The sequence below is a fragment of the Theropithecus gelada genome, chromosome 19, assembly GCF_003255815.1.
Source record: "Theropithecus gelada isolate Dixy chromosome 19, Tgel_1.0, whole genome shotgun sequence".
Taxonomy (NCBI): Eukaryota; Metazoa; Chordata; class Mammalia; order Primates; family Cercopithecidae; genus Theropithecus; species Theropithecus gelada.
In genome coordinates, this window is record NC_037687.1 from 23,070,449 (window position 1) to 23,091,563 (window position 21,115).

The window sequence follows — 21,115 nt, forward strand, 5'->3', positions numbered from 1 at the left end:
CTTAGCCTCCCAAGTAGCTGGGATTACAGGCACCCACCACCACGCCCGGCTAATTTTTTGTATTTTTAGTAGAGACAGGGTTTCACTGTGGTCTTGATCTCCTCACCTCGTGATCCGCCTGCCTCAGCCTCCCAAAGTGCTGGGATTACAGTCGTGAGCCACCGCGCCTGGCCTTGTTTTTTTTTTTTTTTTGAGACAGAATCTTGCCCTGCCACCCAGGCTGGAGTGCAATGGCACCATCTCAGCTCAGAGATGGGGTTTCACCATGTTGGGCAGTCTGGTCTTGGTCTTGAACTCCTGACCTCAGGTGATCCACCCACCTCAGCCTCCCAAAGTGCTGGGAGTACAGGCAAGAGACACAGCACCCGGCCTTTTGTTTTGTTTTGTTTTTTGTTTTTGAGACAGAGTCTTGCTCTTGTCATGTGGGCTGGAGTGCAATGGTACGACTTTGGCTCACTGCAACCTCCACCTCCTGGGTTCAAGTGATTCTCCTGCCTTAGCCTCCTGAGTGGCTGGGATTACAGGCACCTGTCACCACACCTGGTTACTTTTTTGTAGTTTTAGTAGAGACGGGGTTTCACCATGTTGGCCAGGCTGGTCTCAAACTCCTAACCTCAGGTGATCCGCCCACCTCGGCCTCCCTAAGTGCTGGGATTATGAGTGTGACCCACTGCACCTGGCCCAGAGAGGTCTTTCTAAAGCATGAATATGATCAGGGCCCTCCCCTGCTCAAAACCCATCTGTAGCTCCCTAGTGCTCTCAGGGCAAAGTTAAGCCCCAAGTGATCTGTCCCCTGTCAACCTCTTTTCAATCTCATCTCTCACCACTAACTCCTCACAGTATCTACCACCTAAAATGAGGCTTGAAAAACTACCACAATATATCACACTCTCCTGCCCTTGGGTCTTTGCACATTCTGTTCCCTATCCTTGGAATGCCTTTCCCCATTCTTTTCTTGACCCTTTATAAGAGTTGGCTCGGGAGCTCTGTCAGTCCTCTGGGCTTCCCCATTTGGGCTGTCACTGTCTGGAGATGAGTCTCTCTCCCTATAGTGTTGTGAGGCCCAGGAAGGCAGGGCTGTGGCTAGTTGGTCACCTCTGTGTCCCCAGCCCAGGGCTGGGCTGACAGGAGGCATTTCAATAATGGTTTGATGGTGAGGTAAAGGAACAAATAAAACCGGTGGGGCTGGTCGCGGTGGCTCACAGCTGTGTCCCAACACTTTGGGAGGCCAAGACAAGCAGATCCCTTGATGCCAGGAGTTCAAGACTGGCTTGGGTAACATAAACCCCATCTCATAGTGAAACCCCGAAAAATTGAAAAAATTTAGCTGGGCATGGTGGCCTGTGCCTGCAGTCCTAGTTACTCAGGACCCTGTCTCTACAAAAATTACAAAAATTAGTGTATGTGGTGACGTGCACCTGCGGTCTCAGCTACTCAGGAGGCTGAGATGGGAGGACTGCTTGAGCCTGGGAGGTCAAGGCTGCAGGGAGCTGAGATCATGCCACTGTACTCCAACCTGGGTGACAGAATGAGACCCTGTCTCAAACAACGACAGGTGGCAGAGACTGCCAGGCAATGTCTGTGCCCTCTGCAGGGCCCAACACCCCTAGCTTAGAGTTCATGTCAACAGATGTGGTGAACAAATGAATGAATGGCTCATCCGTAACGCCGTGGAGACATTTTATTTGAAGCAGTTGCCTTCCTTTTCTATCCCTGCCCTCTGGGGACAGGAAGCAAACACTGAAAATATGAATACATACTAACGATCTCTAAGGGGAAATTTGCCATCTACCTGCTTGGGGAAAGTGGCTAGAAGGCGGGCCTCAATCATCTGTCTCCTCGCCCTCCTCCTCCTCCTCGCCCTCCTCCTCCTCCTCGGTGGCTCCCAGGGCTTGCTCCTGGGCTGCTTTCAGAGCCTGCTCCTCTTCCACTGTGGGGTCACTCATCTCCATGATCTCTGGGCCACTGGGGTACTCTTGCTGAATGGGGGCTGGCAGGGCAGGGTTGAAGTTCTCCGGGCTGTACTTGTGACCCCAGCCGATGTAGATGTTCTCAAACTTTCTGGAGAGGCAGAGACACTGTGAAATTCTCCCTCAAAGACCCCAGACTTTACTTTTTTTTTTTTTTTTTTTTGAGACAGAGTCTCACTCTGTTGCCCAGGCTGGAGTGCAGTGGTGCGATCTCAGCTTACTTCAACCTCCGCCTCCCTGGTTCAAGCAATTCTCCTGCCTCAGCCTCCCGTGTAGCTGGGACTACAGGCACACACCATCATGTCCAGCTAATTTTTGTATTTTTAGTAGAGACGGGGTTTCACCCTGTTGGCCAGTCTGGTCTCGAACTCCTGACCTCATGATCCGCCTGCCTCGGCCTCCCAAAGTGCTGGGATTACAGGCATGAGCCACTGCATCTGGCCAGCCTTAACTTTCTTTAAGGGTAGGACAAAGCGTGTGCATAGCATGACTGCAAAGTTGTGGATGGCAGGGTGAAATGTGCTCACTGGGTTTCTCTGTATTACCCAGGCTGGATGCAAACTCCACCTCCTGGGTTCACTGCAAAATCTGCCTCCTGGGTTCAAGTGATTCTCCCACCTCAGCTTCCCAAGTAGCTGGGACTATAGGTGCACACCACCTCACCCAGCTAATTTTTGTATTTTTAGTAGAGACGGGGTTTCACCATGTTATCCAGGCTGGTCTCAAACTCCTGACCTCAAGTGATCTGCCCACCTCAGCCTCCCAAAGTGCTGGGATTACAGGCATGAGCCACCACGCCTGGCCTAATTTTTGTATTTTTAGTACAGAGGAGGTTTCACCATGTTGGCCAGGCTGGTCTCAAACTCCTGACCTCAAGTGATCTGCCTGCCTCCACCTCCCAAAGTATAAAAATTAGCCAGTTGCAGTGGCACGTGCCTGTGGTTCCAGTTACTGGGGAGGCTGAGGTGGGAGGACTGCTGGAGCCCAGGAGTTTGAGGCTGCAGTAAGTTGTGATCATGCCACTGCACTCCAGCCTGGGTGACAGAGTGAGAACCTGTCTCAAAATAAATCAAGAAGTAAGTAACTAAAAATAACAAAACAAATTTAAATTATATATGCGGCTCCTATTTTATTTACGTAAGACATAATTTTATGTTGGATATCAATTTATTTATATGTGACATTTTATTTATGTCCAACATATTATGTGGGACATAAATAAAATTGTCTATGTGCTGGGGACACAGCAGTAAACAAACTAGACAAAAATCCCTGCCGGGTGCAGTGGTTCAGGCCTGTAATCTCAGCACTTTAGGAGGCCGAGGTGGGAGGATCAACTGAGGTCAGGGGCTCAAGACCACCCTGGTGAAACCCCATCTCTACAAAAAATGTAAAAATTAGCTGGGCGTGGTAGCAGGCGCCTGTAGTCCCAACTACTCAGGAGGCTGGGGCATGAGAATCCGTTGAATCCAAGAGATGAAGGTTGCAGTGAGCGGAGATCAGACCACTGTACTCCAGCCTGGGTGACAGAGCGAGACTCCATTTCAAAAAAAAAAAAAAAAAAATCCCTGGGTTGTGCCTATATTCTGCTAAGAGGAGATTGACAATGAACAAGGAGATTAGTGCCCAGTCCTAACCCAGCCAATTCAGCCTTTCTGCAGAATTTTAATTAGAGAAGGAAGAGGAACAGATGGGAGGAAAGGGAGGGGACTAAGAGGTAGGGAGAGAGGGAGACAGAGACCGATAAAGAGGCAGAGAGAGCCGAGCGCGGTGGCCCACGCCTGTAATCCCAGCACTTTGAGAGGCCTAGGTGGGTGGATCACCTGAGGTCAGGAGTTGAAGACCAGCCTGGCCAACATGGCGAAATCCCGTCTCTACTAAAAATACAAAAATTAGCTGGGCGTGGTGGCCCATGCCTGTAATCCCAGCTACTGGGAGGGCTGAGGCAGGAGGATGGCTTGAACCTGGGAGGCGAAGGTTGCAGTGAGCTGAGATCGTACCACTAAACTCCAGCCTGGGTGACAAAATAAGACTTCATCTCAAAAAAAAAAAAAAAAAGAAAGAAAAGAAAAGAAAATATTTAAAAATGAGGCCAGGCACAGTGGCTCACATCTGTAATCCTAGTATGTTGGAAGGCTGAGGTGGGAGGGTTGCTTGAGGCCAGGAGGTGGAGGCTGCAGTGAGCCGTGATCACTCCACTGCACTCCAGCATGGGTGACAGAGAGAGACCCCATCTCAAAAAAAAAAAAAAAAAAAAAAAAAAGAAAGAAAGAAAGAAAGAAAAAGAAAAGAAAAAAACAATGGAACAATGGGTAGGGGGACAGAAGAGCATTGGGCGGGTGGGGGCAGAGGATGGATGGACAAGTGGAGCCTCAAGTTTGGATAATTTGCTTTCAGAGGAATGTTGGCATCTTGGGGTATGGCCTGAAGAAGGGAGTTGGCAAAAGCAAACGTGCCTCTTCCCAGCTTCCAGAGAAGGAAAAAATAAATGCCAGGAATGTGTTAAAGTATCCAGATTACATGCAATCCCACCACGGCTGTGATTCATACAGGAGCGAATACAGTCCCAGTTCACATCGAGATTAAAAAGGAAATTCTAGGAAAATTCGTCCTGCCATCTGGTGGACAAAGCTGGTAGGTGCGCCCACCTCCAGCTGCAAACCCCGTCACGCGGCAGAGCAGAGGGCTGCCAGGTGCCTGGAGGAGAAGGACTGTGGGGAGTGTGCAACTGGGTGGGAGGATGTGGGAGTGACTTCGGCTTGCCATTCTTGTTTTTTGAAACAAGGTCTTGCTCTGTCGCCCAGACTGGAGTGCAGTGGTGGGATCACAGCTCACTGCAACCTCGACTTCCTGGGCTCAAGCAATCCTTCTGCCTCAGCCTCCTAAGTAGCTGGCAATCTGTAGTCCGTGCAACTATGCCCAGCTGAGTTTTAAATTTATTATTATTATTTTTTTGTACAGATAGGGTCTTACTATGTTACCCTGGCTGGTCTCGAGCTCCTGGGCTCAAGCAATCCTCCCACCTTGGCAACCCAGAGTGCTGGGATTACAGGCATGAGCCAGTGCATCTGGCCCAAGCTTGCCATTCTTTTTGGAACAACTGGTGGTGGGAGGGAAGGTTTCTGCCCCATAGAGAGAAGAGCCTTCCAAATGGAAGAACAGGCCGGGTGTGGTGGCTCACGCCTGTAGTCCCAGCACTTTGGGAGACCAAGGTGGGCAGATCACTCGAGGTCAGGAGTTTGAGACCAGCCTGGCCAACATGGTGAAATCTTGTCTCCACAGAAAATACAAAAATTAGCCAGGTGTGGTGGCATGTGCCTGTAGTCCCAGCTACTAGGGAGGCTGAGCAGGAGAATCACTTGAACTTTGGAGGCGGAAGTTGCAGTGAGCTGAGATGGCGCCACTGCACTGTCACCCAGCCTGGGTGACAGAGCGAGAGTCCATCTCAAACAAAACAAAACCACAAACAAAAAAACTGGAAGAACTGTCCAGGGGACCCCAGGGAAGGAGTCAGCTTCCCCAGAGAGGGACTCTGTCCCTGTCATCAGGGGGCTGGAGATCCAGGTTCGTATCCCACAAGTGCTGTGTGACCTTAGCCAGTCCCTCCCACCCTCTGATTCTCCATGCTCTCGTCATGACTTATCACCAAGACCCATCCTAGTGGGCTGGTATTTCCCACTTTAGCCCTGGTGAAACTCATAGGAGCTATGAGGGGGTCAGTCCTAGGGGCTTCCTGAAGGGGGCCCTCCCCATCTCTGCCCACCCTGGTGAGTTGCCCAGCCCAGCCAGGCCTTGAAGAAGTCCTGAGGGATTCTCCTGCTGGGAGGGGCTGGGGGAAGACCTACTTGCCGCTGGCATAGGCATAGGCCCCCGGCCAGAGGTTGGAGCGCACAACGGCCACTGAGTACTGCGGGCAGAGGCTGCAGGACAGGCGGGTGGTCCAGGGTGCCAGGTGCATGATTTCTGTGGTGGAGAGGCAGCAGAGGGTAGGCAGCAGGGTCAGGAAGGCCCTCAGTCCCTGCACTGCACCCTGGAGGAAGGCAGGCAGCAATAAGGGAGGCCTGGAGGGGCATAAGGGGAACTACAGCCACCAACAGCTCGGGCTGCGGTGTTTGAACCCTGGCTGCAGACCACACTCACTCTCGCACGCTCTTCTTTTTGGAGACAGAGTCTCGTCACTTTGTCACTCAGGTTGCAGTGCAGTGGCGTGAGCTCGACTCACTGCAACCTCTGCCTTCTGGGTTCAAGCGATTCTCCTGCCTCAGCCTCCCGAGTAGCTGGGATTATAGGCGTGCACCACCACACCCGGCTAATTTTGTATTTTTAGTAGAGACAGGGTTTCACCATGTTGGCCAAGCTGATCTCGAACTCCTGACCTCAGGTGATCCACCCACCTCGGCTGGCTGCATCCAGGAAATGGGGAGACTCATCTGGCCTTTGTTGCAGGGTGGCAGTGAGGCCTGGTGACAAGGTCTGCACACACCTGCTGCAGTGCCTGGTGCCCAGCAGGGCCCCCCGACTGAGGAGCCGCTGTGATTCCGCTCCTGAGTTGGCCATCAGTTTAGACCAGGGTGCAGAGGGCAGGGCACAGCCTGGCAGGATCTGGCTTCAAATCCAGGACTTGTCCCCTGGCCCACTCCTAGCCTCTCTCTTCACCTCCCTGTGGGTGCCTGAGGCCCCAACGTTACGAAATTCCTGTCCATTCATCCAAAATCCAGCTCCAGGTTGGGCACAGTGGGTTATGCCTGTAATCCCAGCACTTTGGGAGGCCGAGTAAGGTGGATCACTTGAGGTCAGGAGTTCGAGATCAGCCTGGCCAACATGGTGAAACCCCATCTCTACTAAAAATACGAAAGTTATCTGGGAGTGGTGGCACATGCCTGCAATCCGGCTACTCAGGAGGCTGAGACGAGAAAATTGCATGAAACTGAGAGGTTGAGGTTGCAGTGAGCCAAGATTGCACCACTACACCCCAGCTTGGGCGACGGAGAAAGACTCCGTCTCAAAACAACAACAGCAACACACACACACACACACACACACACACCCAGCTCCAGTCTTTAGGGAGGGCTCCCCAACTACATCCCCCCCCTCCAGGCCCACATGGGACTCAAAAGGCCATATCCTAAGGTTTGGGCCATTGCCACAAGTCTATGGACATGTTCCCAGAACCTCCTGATGGGGCCACTGTGATCACGCCCATTTTTTAGCTGAGAGAGCCTCTGAGGCTGGGAGGGAAGGACTGGGGAGACCCAGCAGTGCAGCCACCCCTCCCTTTCTTCCCAGCCCTCCCCAGCTAGTGGTGTACAGGCTGAGAGGGTTTCCTTACCCGCATCTTCTGAAAGTGGCGTTAGCAGTGGGGGGCCAACCTCCTGCTCCACCTCCTCTGGCCCCTCATCAGCCTTCTCTTCCTCCTCCCCCAGGTCCTCTTCCTCCTCTGTCTTCTGCAAAGGGTTCACCCAAGTGCAGCGGCCCTGGGGGTGGGGGGAAGCTCAGGCGATGGCCCCAGTGCACAGAGCCCAGCCTACATCCTGTGGGGGAGGTGAAGGGCCAACAGGACTGAAGCACAGCCTTGTCCTCAGAGACCCAGGCACGGGCAAGAGGGCAAGATTTAGCCGCACAGTTAAGAGGAGGTGGGAAACGGGCCGACAGAACTGCTGTATTGAGATGAGGACTCCTGACTGTGTGACCCCCATTCATGCATTCATTCACTCATTGATTCTTTTTTTTTTCTTTTTGAGACGGAGTTTTACTCTGTGGCCCAGGCTAGAGTACAGCGGCACGATCTTGGCTCACTACAACCTCTGCCTTCTGGTTTAAGTGATTCTCCTGCCTCAGCCTCCCGAGTAGCTGGGATTAAGGTGCCTGACACCATACCCGGCTAAATTTTGTATGTTTTAGTAGAGACAGCGTTTCGCTATGTTGGCCAGGCTGGTCTTGAACTCCTGACCTCAAGTGATCCACCCGCCTCGGTCTCCCAAAGTGCTGGGATTACTAGCGCGAGCCATCGCACCTGACCACGCATTGATTCTTTTTTTTTTTTTTTTTTGAGACGGAGTCTCGCTCTGCCGCCCAGGCTGGAGTGCAGTGGCCAGATCTCAGCTCACTGCAAGCTCCGCCTCCCGGGTTCACGCCATTCTCCTGCCTCAGCCTCCCGAGTAGCTGGGACTACAGGCGCCCGCCATCTCGCCCGGCTAGTTTTTTGTATTTTTTAGTAGAGACGGGGTTTCACCGTGTTCGCCAGGATGGTCTTGATCTCCTGACCTCGTGATCCACCCGTCTCGGCCTCCCAAAGTGCTGGGATTACAGGCTTGAGCCACCGCGCCCGGCCACGCATTGATTCTTTTTGAGACGGAGTCTCACTCTGTCACCCAGACTGGAGTGCAGTGGTGCAATCTTGGCTCACTGCAAGCTCTGCCTCCTGGGTTCACCGCCCGAGCAGTGGCTCATGCCTGTAATCCCAGCACTTTGGGAGAGTGAGGCAGGTGGATCACTCGAGGTCAGGAGTTTGAGACCAGCCTGGCCAACATGGCGAAACGCCGTCTCTACTAAAAAATATAAAATTTAGCTGGACATGGTGTCAGGCACCTGTAATCCCAGCACGAGGTGGGCAGATCACGAGGTCAGGAGATGGAGACCATACTGGCTAACATGTTGAAACCCCATCTCTAGTAAAAATACAAAAAAATTAGCCGGGCGTGATGGCAGACGCCTGTAGTCTCAGTTATTCAGGAGGCTGAGGCAGGAGAATGGCGTGAACCCAGGAGGCAGAGCTTGCAGTGAGCCAAGATCATGCCACTGCACTCCAGCCTGGGCAATAGATCGAGAATCTGTCTCAGGAAAAAAAAAAAGAAAAAGAAAAAAGAAATTAGCCAGGCATAGTTGTGGTGGTACTTGCCTGTAGTCCTAGCTACTCGGGAGGCTGAGGCAGGAGGATTGCTTGAGCCCTGGAGGTCAAGGTAGCAGTGAATTATGATCGTGCCACTGCATGCCAGCCTGGGTGACACAGCAAGATGCTATGTGTTAAAAGAAAAAAAAAAGTTGGGCGTAGTGGCTCAAAGTGCTGTAATCCCAGCACTTTGAGAGGCTGAGGCGGGCAGATCACCTGAGGTCAGGAGTTTGAGACCAGCCTGACCAACATGAAGGAACCCTGTTTCTCCTAAAAGTACAAAATTAGTTGGGCGTGGTGGTGCATGCCTGTAATCCCAGCTACTTGGGAGGCTGAGGCAGGAAAATTGCTTAAACCAGGGAGGCAGAGGTTGCAGTGAGCCCAGATCATGCCATTGCACTCTAGCCTGGGCGACAAGAGCAAAACTCTGTCTCAAAAAAAAAAAAAAAGAGGAAAAAAGAAGAAGAAGAAAAAAAGGATCGGACGTAGTGGCTCATGCCTATAATCCTAGCACTTTGGGAGGCCAAGGCCGGCGGATTGTCTGAGCTCAGGAGTTTGAGACCAGCTTGGGCAACACAGTGAAACCTCATCTCTACTAAAATACAAAAAATTAGCCGGGCGTGGCAGCGTGTGCCTGTAGTACCAGCTACTCAGGAGGCTGTGGAAGGAGAATCGTCTGAACCTGGGAGGTGGAGGCTGCAGTGAGCTGAGATCGTGCCACTGCACTCCAGCCTGGGTGACAGAGACTCCGTTCCCCCGCCAACCAAAAAAAAAAAAAAAAAAAAAAAACGGAAAGAAAAGAAAAAAAAATGCCTCTGCCCCCAAAGGTTTCCGACGGGATTATCCGCCAGTATCTGTTGAACCAATCAATGGATGGATGAATGAACGAATGAATGTTAGTTGCCTAGCAGAGAGTAAGAGCTTGAGGTCAGTATTGCAGGGTCATGCGCGAGCCCCCTGCCCCTGCCATGTAGGAGGCGGGAGTCCCGGCGCTCACCTGCGGCAGGATGTGCTGTGTGTGATGCACCCAGTTGGCCATGGAGTCGACCAGCTCCAGCACGGGGATGCCCTCGAAGTCGGGGTTCTCCTCGTAGGAGTCGCGCCCAGCACCACCTTCCTCCTCCTCGTCGCCCTCCTCCTCGCTAAACTGATAGAAGCCCAGCGGGCTGACCTGCGTGGCGGCCGAGATGCGGGCTATTTGGGCCCGCAGGTAGTTGGCCTCGTTGCCCGGGAAGGGCGGGTAGCTGACGACCGGTGCGTCCAGGTAGCCTGTGAAGAACTTCTTGATCTTTCGGGCGTTCACGATCTGGGCCGGGGTGACGTGGGGCAGCCGCGTCCACGGCAGGCCCGGCTCGTTGCACACAAAGTACAGGTACTTGTTGGCGCCCGAGCGGCTCTCCTCCTTGGGGATCACGGGCGGCGGCTTCCACACGGGCTTAGGGATGATGTCCACGGTCTTCTCCTCGTCCTCCTCGCCCTCCTCCTCGCCGTGCGCCTCCATGACCTCGCCACCCTCCGTCATCTCCTCCACCTCCTCCTCCTCCGCCTCCTCCTCGCCCTCCCGGAATTCCACCTCGGCCACCAGGTAGCTGCGGTTCATTCCCAGGATCTTGCCCCAGAAGCGACAGGTGTGGATTGGCTGCTGCTCCGCCAGCTGCTTCATGGCCAGGAAAATGCGGAAGCTCTCGTCGGAGCTCAGGCCGACGCCGGCCTGCTCGAAGTAGAAAGCGGTCTCCATGATGTTGGGCACTGGCGTCTCCCCCTGCGCAGGGTAGGGTGGAGGGCAGAGGGGAGAATGCTGAAGCTCCGCTCCCTAGTCTACCTTTTCCAGACTTTTCTAGAGTCAAGAGAGCTAAAAGAGGCTGGGTGCAGTGGCTCAGGCCTATAATCCCAGCACTTTGAAAGGCCGAGGTCGGCTGGTCACTTGAGGTCAGGAATTCCAGTCCAGCCTGGCCAACATGGTGAAACTCTGTCTCTACTAAAAATACAAAAATTAGCCAGCCATACAAGCGGGCGCCTGTAATCCCAGCTACCCAGGAGGCTGAGGCAGGAGAATCACTTGAACCAGGGAGGCAGAGTTTGCAGTGAGCTGAGATTGCTCCACTGCACTCCAGCCTGAGCAACAGAGTGAGACACGGTCTCAAAAAATAAAAAGAGGCCTGATGTGGTGGCTCACGCCTGAAATTCCAGCACTTAGGGAGGCCAAGGCAGGCAGATAACTTGAGGTTAGGAGTTTGAGACCAGTCTGGCCAACATGGTGAAACACTGTATCTATAAAAAATACAAAAATTAGCCAGTCGTGGTGACAGGCGCCTGTAATCCTAGCTACTTGGGAGGCTGAGGCAGGAGGATCGCTTGGACCTGAGAGGTGGAGGTTGCAGTGAGCCAAGATCACACCACTGCACTCCAGCCTGGGTGACAGAGTGAGACTCCGTCTTAGAGAAGAGAAGAGAAGAGAAGAGAAGAGAAGAGAGAAAAGAAAAGAAAAAGAAAGAAACCTAAAAGATTCTGTAACTCAGCTGCCACTCATGCCAGCCAGTGAGATGTAGGGAAAGCCATTGGAGAGGATGTCCCTGATGGAGAAGAAAAGGGAAAACCACACTAGGAGAAAATCTTTTGCCTTTTGTCTTTTGTCTTTCCCTATTCTTCCTGCCTGGAATGGGGACATAAGATCTGGAGCCACAGCAGCTATCTTGGGACCATGAGGCAACACACGGGAGACAAAGTACTACACCCTTAATGGTGCTGGAGATGAACGGTGGAAATTGCCTGGTCCCCAGTAGCATTGCTCAGCTGCCTTACCCACCCTGACCTTCTTCATCCTGTAACAAAGAAGCCACTTTTATTCACGATTTCTGTGACTTGAAGCCTCATGCATTCCTAACACGAACTCCATGTTTCACAGAAAGTTAAGGGAGAAGACAGGTCTTGAACGGAGGAGTCAGTGATGTTAGAGGATGGTAATAAGTCTGCCCTCACTGCCTCCATCTATACCATTTGCTTGATTCACACAGCCAGAGGACGGGTGGGGCGGAGGAGAAGAAGAAAAGGAGAGGAGGAGGAGGAGGAGGAGGAAAAAGAGGAAGAAGGAAAGAAGGAGAAAGAGAGAGAGAGCGCTCGGCTCAGAAAGGGATTGAAGGCAAGCAAGCTGAAACTAGAAGCCAGCAAAGTTTACGGCCATGCACAGTGGTTCATGCCTGTAATCCCAGCCCTTTGGGAGGCCGAGGCAGGCAGATCGCAAGGTCAGGAGATCGAGACCATCCTGGTTAAAATGGTGAAACCCCGTCTCTACTAAAAATACAAAAAATTAGCCAGGCGTGGAGGCACGCACCTGTAGTCCCAGCTACTTGGAAGGCTGAGGCAGGAGAATGGCATGAACCCAGGAGGTGGAGCCTGCAGTGAGCGGAGATCGTGCCACTGCACTCCAGCCTGGGTGACAGAGGGAAACTCCATCTCAAAAAAAAAAAAAAAAAAAAAGAAGCCAGCAAAGTTTTGGCTCAGAAGCCAGGGAAAGAAGTGTAATGTACATCTGCACAGGCCACAGACCAATATCCTTCCCTCTCCCAGGGAAAATGCCTGCCAGCCCCTATCCACGTGGCCACAAGGCTGTCACCAACACTTTATTATTCAATCAGTCCCGAAATCTTTATTATTTATTTATTTTATTATTATTATTATTATTATTTTTGAGACGGAGTCTTGCTCTGTCACCCAGACTGGAGTGCAGTGACATGATCTCAGCTCACTGCAATCTCCGCCTCCTGGGTTCAAGCCAGTCTCCTGCCTTAGCCTCCTCAGTAGCTGGGATTATAGGCATGCACCACCACGCCCAGCTAGTTTGTGTATTTTTAGTGCATTTTTTGTAGTTTGTATTTTTTGTGTTTAGTACAATGTTTGTATTTTAGTCCTGACCTCGTGATCCACCCGCCTCGGCCTCCCATAGTGCTGGGATTACAGGCATGAGCCACCACATCCGGCCCTGTTGCAATTAATTAAAATTTAAAAAAGAAAAGCCTCCAGCTGGTGATTGTCAATGTCTCAGTGATTGGCTCTGTGTGCAGAGAGTAACAGCATGTAGAATGAATGCCTGGCGCTTGAGTTACATGATGAAATGAGAGCAAGCTCCTAAAACTCTTGGCAGGGGACCAAGCAGGTGTCAGAATTATCATAGAGTCCAGAACAAAAGTCTGTTGAACGAGTGAAAGAACGCTTCGCCCCAATTTTAAGCATCATCCAATTCTGGGTTTGTGAAATTAAATATAGCCAGTCCCAGACTTAAGATAATTTGATTCAGAGTTTTCAACTTTAGGGTGGGTTTATCAGGGTATTAAATGCATTTTTGACCTTTTTTTTTTTTTTTTGAGATGGAGTCTTGCTCTCACACTCAGGATGGAGTGCAGTGGCGCGATCTTGGCTCAGTGCAACATCCACCTCCTAGGTTCAAGCCATTCTTCTGCCTCAGCCTCCCGAGTAGCTGGGATTACAGGCACTGCCACCACGCCTGACTAATTTTTGTACTTTTAGTAGAGATGGGGTTTCACTATGTTGATCAGGCTGGTCTCAAACTCCTGACCTCAGGTGATCTGCCCACCTCAGCCTCCCAAAGTTGCTGGGATTACAGACGTGAGCCACGGTGCCCGGCCAGTATTTTTGACTGATAATGGATTTATTGGGACCTGACCCTATGCAGGAGTTGAAGAGCATCTTGTATTCTTTTTTTTTTTTTTTGAGACAGAGTCTCACTCTGTCGAGTCTCGCTCTGTCACCCAGGCTGGAGTGCAGTGGCCGGATCTCAGCTCACTGCAAGCTCCGCCTCCTGGGTTCCCGCTGTTCTCCTGCCTCAGCCTCCTGAGTAGCTGGGACTACAGGCACCCGCCTCCAGGCCTGGCTAGTTTTTTGTATTTTTTAGTAGAGACGGGGTTTCACCGTGTTAGCCAGGATGGTCTCGATCTCCTGACCTCGTGATCCGCCCGTCTCGGCCTCCCAAAGTGCTGGGATTACAGGCGTGAGCCCCCGCGCCCGGCCGAAGAGCATCTTGTATTCTGAGGACGGTGGAATGTTAATGAGTCCTGGGTGCTGCAGTTCTTAGTGGATCTCAATTTATAAACTGAGAAACTGAGGCTGGGAGAAAAGGAGTAATTGATTCAGTGTCCAGAGACTCCAGGAGGCACTGAATTTCACAGAAAAGGTCTGCAGGGCAAAATCGTTTTCTGGAGAGAGGAGTAGGAGACGGTACGAGAGACCAGTCTCCGTCTCTGCCTGGCAGCTGGACTTAGCTTTCTAAAAAGCAGAGCTTCTCAGGGTATGCTTAAGTGAAAAATCCAATTAAAAGATTAAAACAAACAAACAAAAACAGCTGGGCGCAGTGGCTCATGCCTGTAATCCCAGCACTTTGGGAGGCAGAGGCGGGTGGATCCCTTGAGGTCAGGAGTTCAAGACTAGCTTGGCCAACACAGTGAAACCCCATCTCTACCAAAAAATACCCCCCAAAATTAGTTGGGCGTGGGGGCACTTGCCTGTAGTCCCAGCTACTCAGTAAGCTGAGGAAGGAGAATCATGAATCACTTGAACTCAGGAAGTGAAAGTTGCAGTGAGCCAAAATCACGCCACTGCACTAGCCCGGGAGACAGTAAGACTCCGTCTCAAAAAAAAAGAAAAAAAGAAAAATCTGTGTGTGTGTATGTGTGTGTATATATATATATCTTTTTCTTAATTTTTTTTTTTTTCTGTTTTTTGAGATGGAGTCTCGCTCTGTCGCCTAGGCTGGGGTGCAGTGGTGCAATCTTGGCTCACTGCAAGCTCTGCCTCCTGGGTTCACGCCATTCTTCTGCCTCAGCCTCCTGAGTAGGTGGGACTACAGGCACCCACCACCATGCCCGGCTAATTTTTTGTATTTTTAGTAGAGACGGGGTTTCACTGTGTTAGCCAGGATGGTCTCGATCTCCTGACCTCGTGATCTGCCTGCCTTGGCCTCCCAAAGTGCTGGGATTACAGGCGTGAGCCACCATGCCCGGCCAAAAAAACTATATATATTAAAAAAAAAAAAAATATATATATATATATATATATATAAAATAAAAATTAAAAAAATAAAAAGCAGAGCTGACAGCCTTTCCTTTGCTTCAAACCATTCAGCGGTGCTCCAGTGGCCTCAGAAGAAAGCCCACATCCTTTGCCTGGTGTTCAAGGCCTCCTGTGACCTGGTCCTGCCTCCTCCACTGGGGGCACCGATGAGACTGAAGTTGTTTTTGTTTTTTTGTTTTTTTGGTTTTTTTGATACAGTGTTGCGTTCTGTTGCCCAGGCTGGAGTGCAGTGGCGGGATCGGCTCACTTCAATCTCTACCTTTGGGTTCAAGTGATTCTCCTGTCTCAGCCTCCTGAGTAGCTGGGATTACAGGCGCCCGCCATCACACCCAGCTAATTTTTGTATTTTTAGTAGAGACAGGGTTTTGCCGTATTGACCAGGCTGGTCTTGAACTCGTGACCTTGTGATCCACCCACCTCGGCCTCCCAAAGCGCTGGGATTACAGGCATAAGCCACCCCATCCTGCCGAGACTGAAGTTATTTTGTGACTGGATTGTCCAATGCTGTCTTTTGCCTCCGGGCCTCGACACAGGCTGTGCCCTAAGTATGCTTGGGCTCCCACTGACCCTGAAGCCCACCTCTCCTGACTGGCTCACTCACCACCTCCTCCTCCATCTCCTGTTCGCCTTCGGCACCGCCTCCACTCCGGGTGAACAGCGCCTTCTGTTTCTCTGCCATCTCGTAGGTGGGCTGCATCTCGGGATCGTCCCGCAGCGTGTCCAGCTTGGGGTGGAACCACTCCCACTGCGTGGTGCGGTTCAGCGACTCCAGGACAGACAAGGGGTCCTCGGGCCGCTGGTTCAGGATCTTGGTCAGCAGGTTCACCAGGTGCTCGTACCTGCCTCCCGCAGGAGGAGTGGGAAGAGAGGGGCCTCACTCACTCAGCTCACTGAGCCGGCTCCCATGTGCCTGGCCCTGTGCCTGGTGCTGGGGACACAGTAGGGAACAGAAAAGGTCCTGCCCAGGTGTAGCTGACATTTATTTATTTGTTTACTTATTTTTTTTCTTCTTTTTTTTATTATATTTTAAGTTCTAGGGTACATGTGGATAATGTGCAGGTTTGTTACATATGTATACTTGTGCCATGTTGGCGTGCTGCACCCATCAACTTGTCAGCACTCATCAACTCGTCATTTACATCAGGTATAACTCCCAATGCAATCCCTCCCCCCTCCCCCCTTGTTTACTTATTTTTATTTATTTTTTGAGATGGAGTCTCGCTCTGTTGCTCAGGCTGGAGTGCAGTGGTGCATCTCTGCTCACTACAACCTCTGCCTCCCGGGTTCAAGCGATTCTCCTGCCTCAGCCTCCCGAGTAGCTGGGATTACAGGCACCCGCCACCACGCCCGGCTAATTTTTGTATTTTTAGTAGAGACGGGGTTTCACCATGTTGGTCAGGCTGGTCCCGAACTCCTGACCTTGTGATCTGCCCGCCTCGGCATCCCAAAGTGCTGGGATTACAGGCATAAGCCACCATGAACGGTCGACATTCTTTTTTTGAGACAGAGTCTCGCTCTGTCACCCAGGCTGGAGTGCAGTGGCTCGATCTTGGCTCACTGCAAGCTCCGCCTCCCGGGTTCACGCTGTTTTCCTGCATCAGTCTCCTAAGTAGCTGGCACCACAGGTGCCTGCCACCACGCCCGGCTAATTTTTTGTATTTTCAGTAGAGACGGGGTTTCAACATGTTAGCCAGGAAGGTCTCCATCTCCTGACCTGGTGATCTGCCCGCCTCGGCCTCCCAAAGTGCTGGGATTACAGGCGTGAGCCGCCACGTGTGGCCTCCCGGCCGACATTCTTATGATGGAGACTGAGACTAATCAAACAAGTAAAATATATACGGCGTGTCAGGCATGGGGTGGCAATTTATAGGGTGACACATAAAGTACTGAATGGGGCCTGGGGGTGCCAGGGATGGGAGAGGGTTTGCAATTTTATTTTTTATTTTTTATTTTTTTTTTTGAGACGGAGTCTCGCTCTGTCACCCAGGCTGGAGTGCAGTGGCCGGATCTCAGCTCACTGCAAGCTCCGCCTCCCGGGTTTACACCATTCTCCGGCCTCAGCCTCCCGAGTAGCTGGGACTACAGGCGCCGCCACCACGCCCGGCTAGTTTTTTTGTATTTAATAGAGACGGGGTTTCACCGTGTTAGCCAGGATGGTCTCGATCTCCTGACCTCGTGATCCGCCCGTCTCGGCCTCCCAAAGTGCTGGGATTACAGGCTTGAGCCACCGCGCCCGGCCGAAATTTTATTTTTTAAATTTATTTTTCAGACAGGGTCTCGCTCTGTTGCCCAGGCTGGAGTGCAGTGGTGCGACCTTGGCTCACTGCAGCCTCTGTCTCCTGGGTTCAAGCGACTTTCCTGCCTCAGCCTCCTAAGTAGCTGGGATTACAGGCACACACCACCACATCCCACTAATGTTTTTGTATTTTTTGTAGAGACAGAGTTTCATCATGGTGGCCAGGCTGGTCTCAAACTGCTGACCTCAGGTGATCCGCCTTCCTCGACCTCCCAAAGTGTTGGGATTACAGGCATGAGCCACCACACCTAGCCAACATTTATATTCTTCTTCTTCTTATTTTTGAGACAAAGTTTTGCTCTGTTGCCCAGGCTGGAGTGCAGTGGTGTGATCTCAGCTCACCACCACCTCTGCCTCCTGGGTTCAAGCGATTCTCCTGCTTCAGTCTCCTGAGTAGCTGGGACTACAGGTGCGCACCACCATCCCTAGCTAATTTTTGTATTTTTAGTAGAGATGGGGTTTCACTTTGTTGGCCAGGCCGGGCTCAAACTCCTGACCTCGTGATCTGCCCACTTAGGCCTCCCAAAGTGCTGGGATTACAGGCGTGAACCACTGTGCCTGGCCAGCATTTGTATTTTTCTTTTTATTGACACAAGGTCTCACTTTGTCACCCAAGCTGGAGTGCAGTGGCTCGGTCTTGGCTCACTGCAACCTCTGGTTCCCGGGTTCAAGTGATTCTCCCGCCTCAGCCTCCCCGGTAGCTGGGATTACACATGTGTGCCACCATGCCTGGCTAATTTTTGTACTCTTTGTAGAGATGGGGTTTTGCCATGTTGCCCAGGCTGGTCTCAAACTCCCGGACTCAAGTTATCTGCCTGCCTCAGCCTCCCAAACTGCTGGGATTACAGGTGTGAGCCACCGGGCCCGGTCACAGTCAGCCTTTGAAACCAAGTTGGTCTGATTTCCAAGCATGTTATGTGTCACCTTTTGCTATGCGGAAACTGTTTTGTTGGCAGTCTTGGGTGTGGTGTTGGGCCATCATGGAAGCTGGGAAGGGTAAGAAGAGGTGAGACTTTGGCTAGGGATTCTCAGGAAGACAGCCTGAAGCTCTGAAAAGCTGGCACTTGGGGAATAGCCAGAGGTTAATTCTGACTAGATTCTAGGATCCGAGGAAGGAGCAGGTAGTGACTAGAAATGAAATTTGGACAGTGGGCAGGGGCTGAACCATATAAGGCCTTTTGTTTGTTGGTTTGTTTGAGACAGAGTCTCACTCTGTTGCTCAGGCTGGAGTGCATTGGCACGATCTTGGCTCACTGTAGCCTCTGCCTCCCGGTTCAAGTGATTCTCCTGCCTCAGTCTCCTGAGTGGTTGAGATCACAGGCCTGCGCCACCATGCCTGGCTTTTTGTATTTTTAGTAGAGACGGGTTTTGCCATGTTGGCCAGGCTGGTCTCGAACTCCTGACTTCGAGTGATCTGTCTGCCTCGGCCTCCCAAAGTGCTGGGATTACTGGCATGAGCAAGGCCTTGTATGTTTCAGGTCAGGAGCCTTGAAGGCTGCGGTGAGGAGTCTGAGCTTCCCCCACGGGCAATGGGGAGCCATAGCAGATTCTGAGCATTGGAGGGATAGGGCCAGCTTTGTGCTTTAGTAAGAACCATTACTTCATCAATCTCATTTCTCCCGCTCTCCCTCTTCCTCCCTTGGTTCCAGACATACCAGCTCCTCAAAAACAGCAAGCCTCAGAGACTTTGCATTTGTCGTGCGCTCTGCCTGGCTCACTCTTCCTCCAGTTATCTGCAAGATGCTCTCCCTCACCTCCTTTAGGGTCCTAATCAAATGTCACCTCCTTGGACAGGCCTTCTCTGACCCACACAATTTATTTTTTTTGAGACGGAGTCTCGCTCCGTTGCCCAGGCTGGAGTGCAGTGGCATGATCTTGGCTCACCGCAACCTCTGCCTCCCGGGTTCAAGTGATTCTCCTGCCTCAACCTCTCAAGGAGCTGGGATTATAGGCCCATGCTACCATGCCCTGATAATTTTTGTATTTTTTAGTAGAGATGGGGGTTTCACCATGCTGGCCAGGCTGGTCTTGAACTCCTGACCTCAGGTGATCTGCCCGTGTCGGCCTCCTAAAGTGCTGGGATAATAGGCCTGAGCCCCCACGCCTGGTCAGACCTCCACTATTTTATGTGTTCCCTAGCCCTCTTAGCCTCCCTTATTTTTGACCTGAGCCCTTAGCTTCAGTTGATCACTTTTTCTATTTCTTGCCCACTCCCCTATAAAGAGAGCGTCCTAGGCATCTAATGGAGGCTGAGAGCAGTGTATTGTGACTGCAGCTAAGTGGCTTTGGCAAGTATCTTCCTCAGGCAGGGAGGTTTAGTTGCAGGATAAGAGGGTCTCAGGAGGGCTGGGCACGGTGGTTCATGCCTGCAATCTCAGCATTTTGGGAGGCCAAGATGGGCAGATCACTTGAGGTCAAGAACTTGAAACTAGCCTGGGCAACAGGGTGAAACTTTTTCTCCACTAAAAATACAAATATTAGCTGGGTGAGGTGGAGCACGCCTGTAACCCCAGCTACTCGGGAGGCTGAAGCAGAAGAATCACTTTAACTCAAGAGGGAGAGGTTGCAGTGAGCCGAGATCGCGCCACTGTGCTCCAGGCTCCAGCCTGGGCGACAGGGTGAGACTATGTCTGGGCGAAAACAAAACAAAACAAAAGCAAGAGGACTTGGGGAGCCAAATCACGTGTTCTGGAATCCTGACTCTGCCACATCCTAGCTGTGTTTTGGGTAAGCGACCCAACTTCTCCGTGTCTTCTCAGTCTCCTCCTCTGTAAAGCAGGATAAGCTGATGTGCCCATCTCCCTGAGAATTAGGCGTGTGTGCGTGCAGTGCCAGCACATGTCTGGGAAGTGAATGCTAGCCGTTGTTGGCACTGATTCCGACTCTGAGCTGAATTAGAGGCCGGGAGCAGTCACTGGTTTTCCATGAGGGACGATCCCTTGTCTGACTGATTGAGGCAGGGACTTGGGTGGGGCCCCTCCCTGCCTGGGTCCCCCACCCGCCCCACTCCTAGCCCCTGCTCACAGGCTGAGGTCGCAACTGATGCTGGTCTGCAGCAGGTAGGCCTTGGCGTTCTGCACGGCCAGCTCCAGAGGCTCGGGCTCAGGCACTTCGGCACTGTAGTGTGGGAAGCCCAGCTCAGAGGGCGAGAACTGAAGGGCAGGGTCATCCCTTATGTAGGGCCCGTGCTGGGCACCTTCAGAGAACTGGTCTGTCTGGTAGAGGTTGAACGGGTCCAAGGGGTTGACTGGGGGCTCCGGGAAGGTGGAATCCAGTTGCTGGAACAGGCTGCTTTGGCCCTGCTGGAGCCGCTGCATTAGGCTGGTGGTGACCTCGGCGGCCTGGATCCTGCTTTCATCCGAGTAAGGCTGGGGCTGGAACTCCAAGGGAAAGCCCGTGTTCATGGATGGGTACTCCATGCTACCTATCCGGGCTTCCTCAGCCTGGAAGGCCCGGGGCATCAGCAAGCTCTCCTGTTGGGACAGGCTGCCCCTCTGTGACCAACCCGGGGCGTTACGCTGGGCGTCTGGCGCTATCTGCTGCCCCTCCTCGGGGTCTGCTGCCAGGGGCTGAACTTGGTCCCGACTGTACTGCCTCTGGGAGGCCTGGGAAGTCCTCCGGTCCGGGGGCTGCTGGGGAGGGCGCTCTGGGTAGGGCGGCAGGTCCCCCATGGTTCGCCAGGAGGAACAGACCTCTAGGAGAAAGGCTTACAGACAAGGAAGCCAAGCGAGCCACCTGTGGACACCGCCGGTTTCTGAGCACCGGAAGCGGGGGCCGTTACCCGGGAGGGCGCGGGGAGCCGGGCCAGGGTGGGTTCTGCGCAGGCTCCCGATCCCGCGCAGCCCCACGGCGGACGTCGCGCCAGACTCAAGACAG

General features: G+C 52.3%; 1 protein-coding gene across 2 annotated transcripts; it reads right to left on the bottom strand.

Annotated features, from left to right (window-relative positions):
- Nucleotides 1-1,663: 1,663 nt before the first annotated feature.
- On the bottom strand, nt 1,664-21,067 carry RSPH6A (radial spoke head 6 homolog A). Of its 2 annotated transcripts, none has more exons than XM_025367672.1 (6): nt 20,264-21,067; nt 15,545-15,782; nt 9,857-10,621; nt 7,300-7,444; nt 5,816-5,933; nt 1,664-2,061 (listed from the first exon to the last, which is right to left on the bottom strand). In XM_025367672.1, the coding sequence occupies exons 1-6, from the start codon at nt 20,908-20,910 to the stop codon at nt 1,824-1,826; spliced, it is 2,151 nt and encodes a 716-aa protein (XP_025223457.1). In that variant the 5' UTR covers nt 20,911-21,067; the 3' UTR covers nt 1,664-1,823. The 2 variants fall into 2 exon arrangements, with proteins under 2 accessions (XP_025223457.1, XP_025223458.1); XM_025367673.1 differs by having other exon boundaries at nt 1,719-2,057; nt 20,264-21,061.
- Nucleotides 21,068-21,115: the final 48 nt, after the last annotated feature.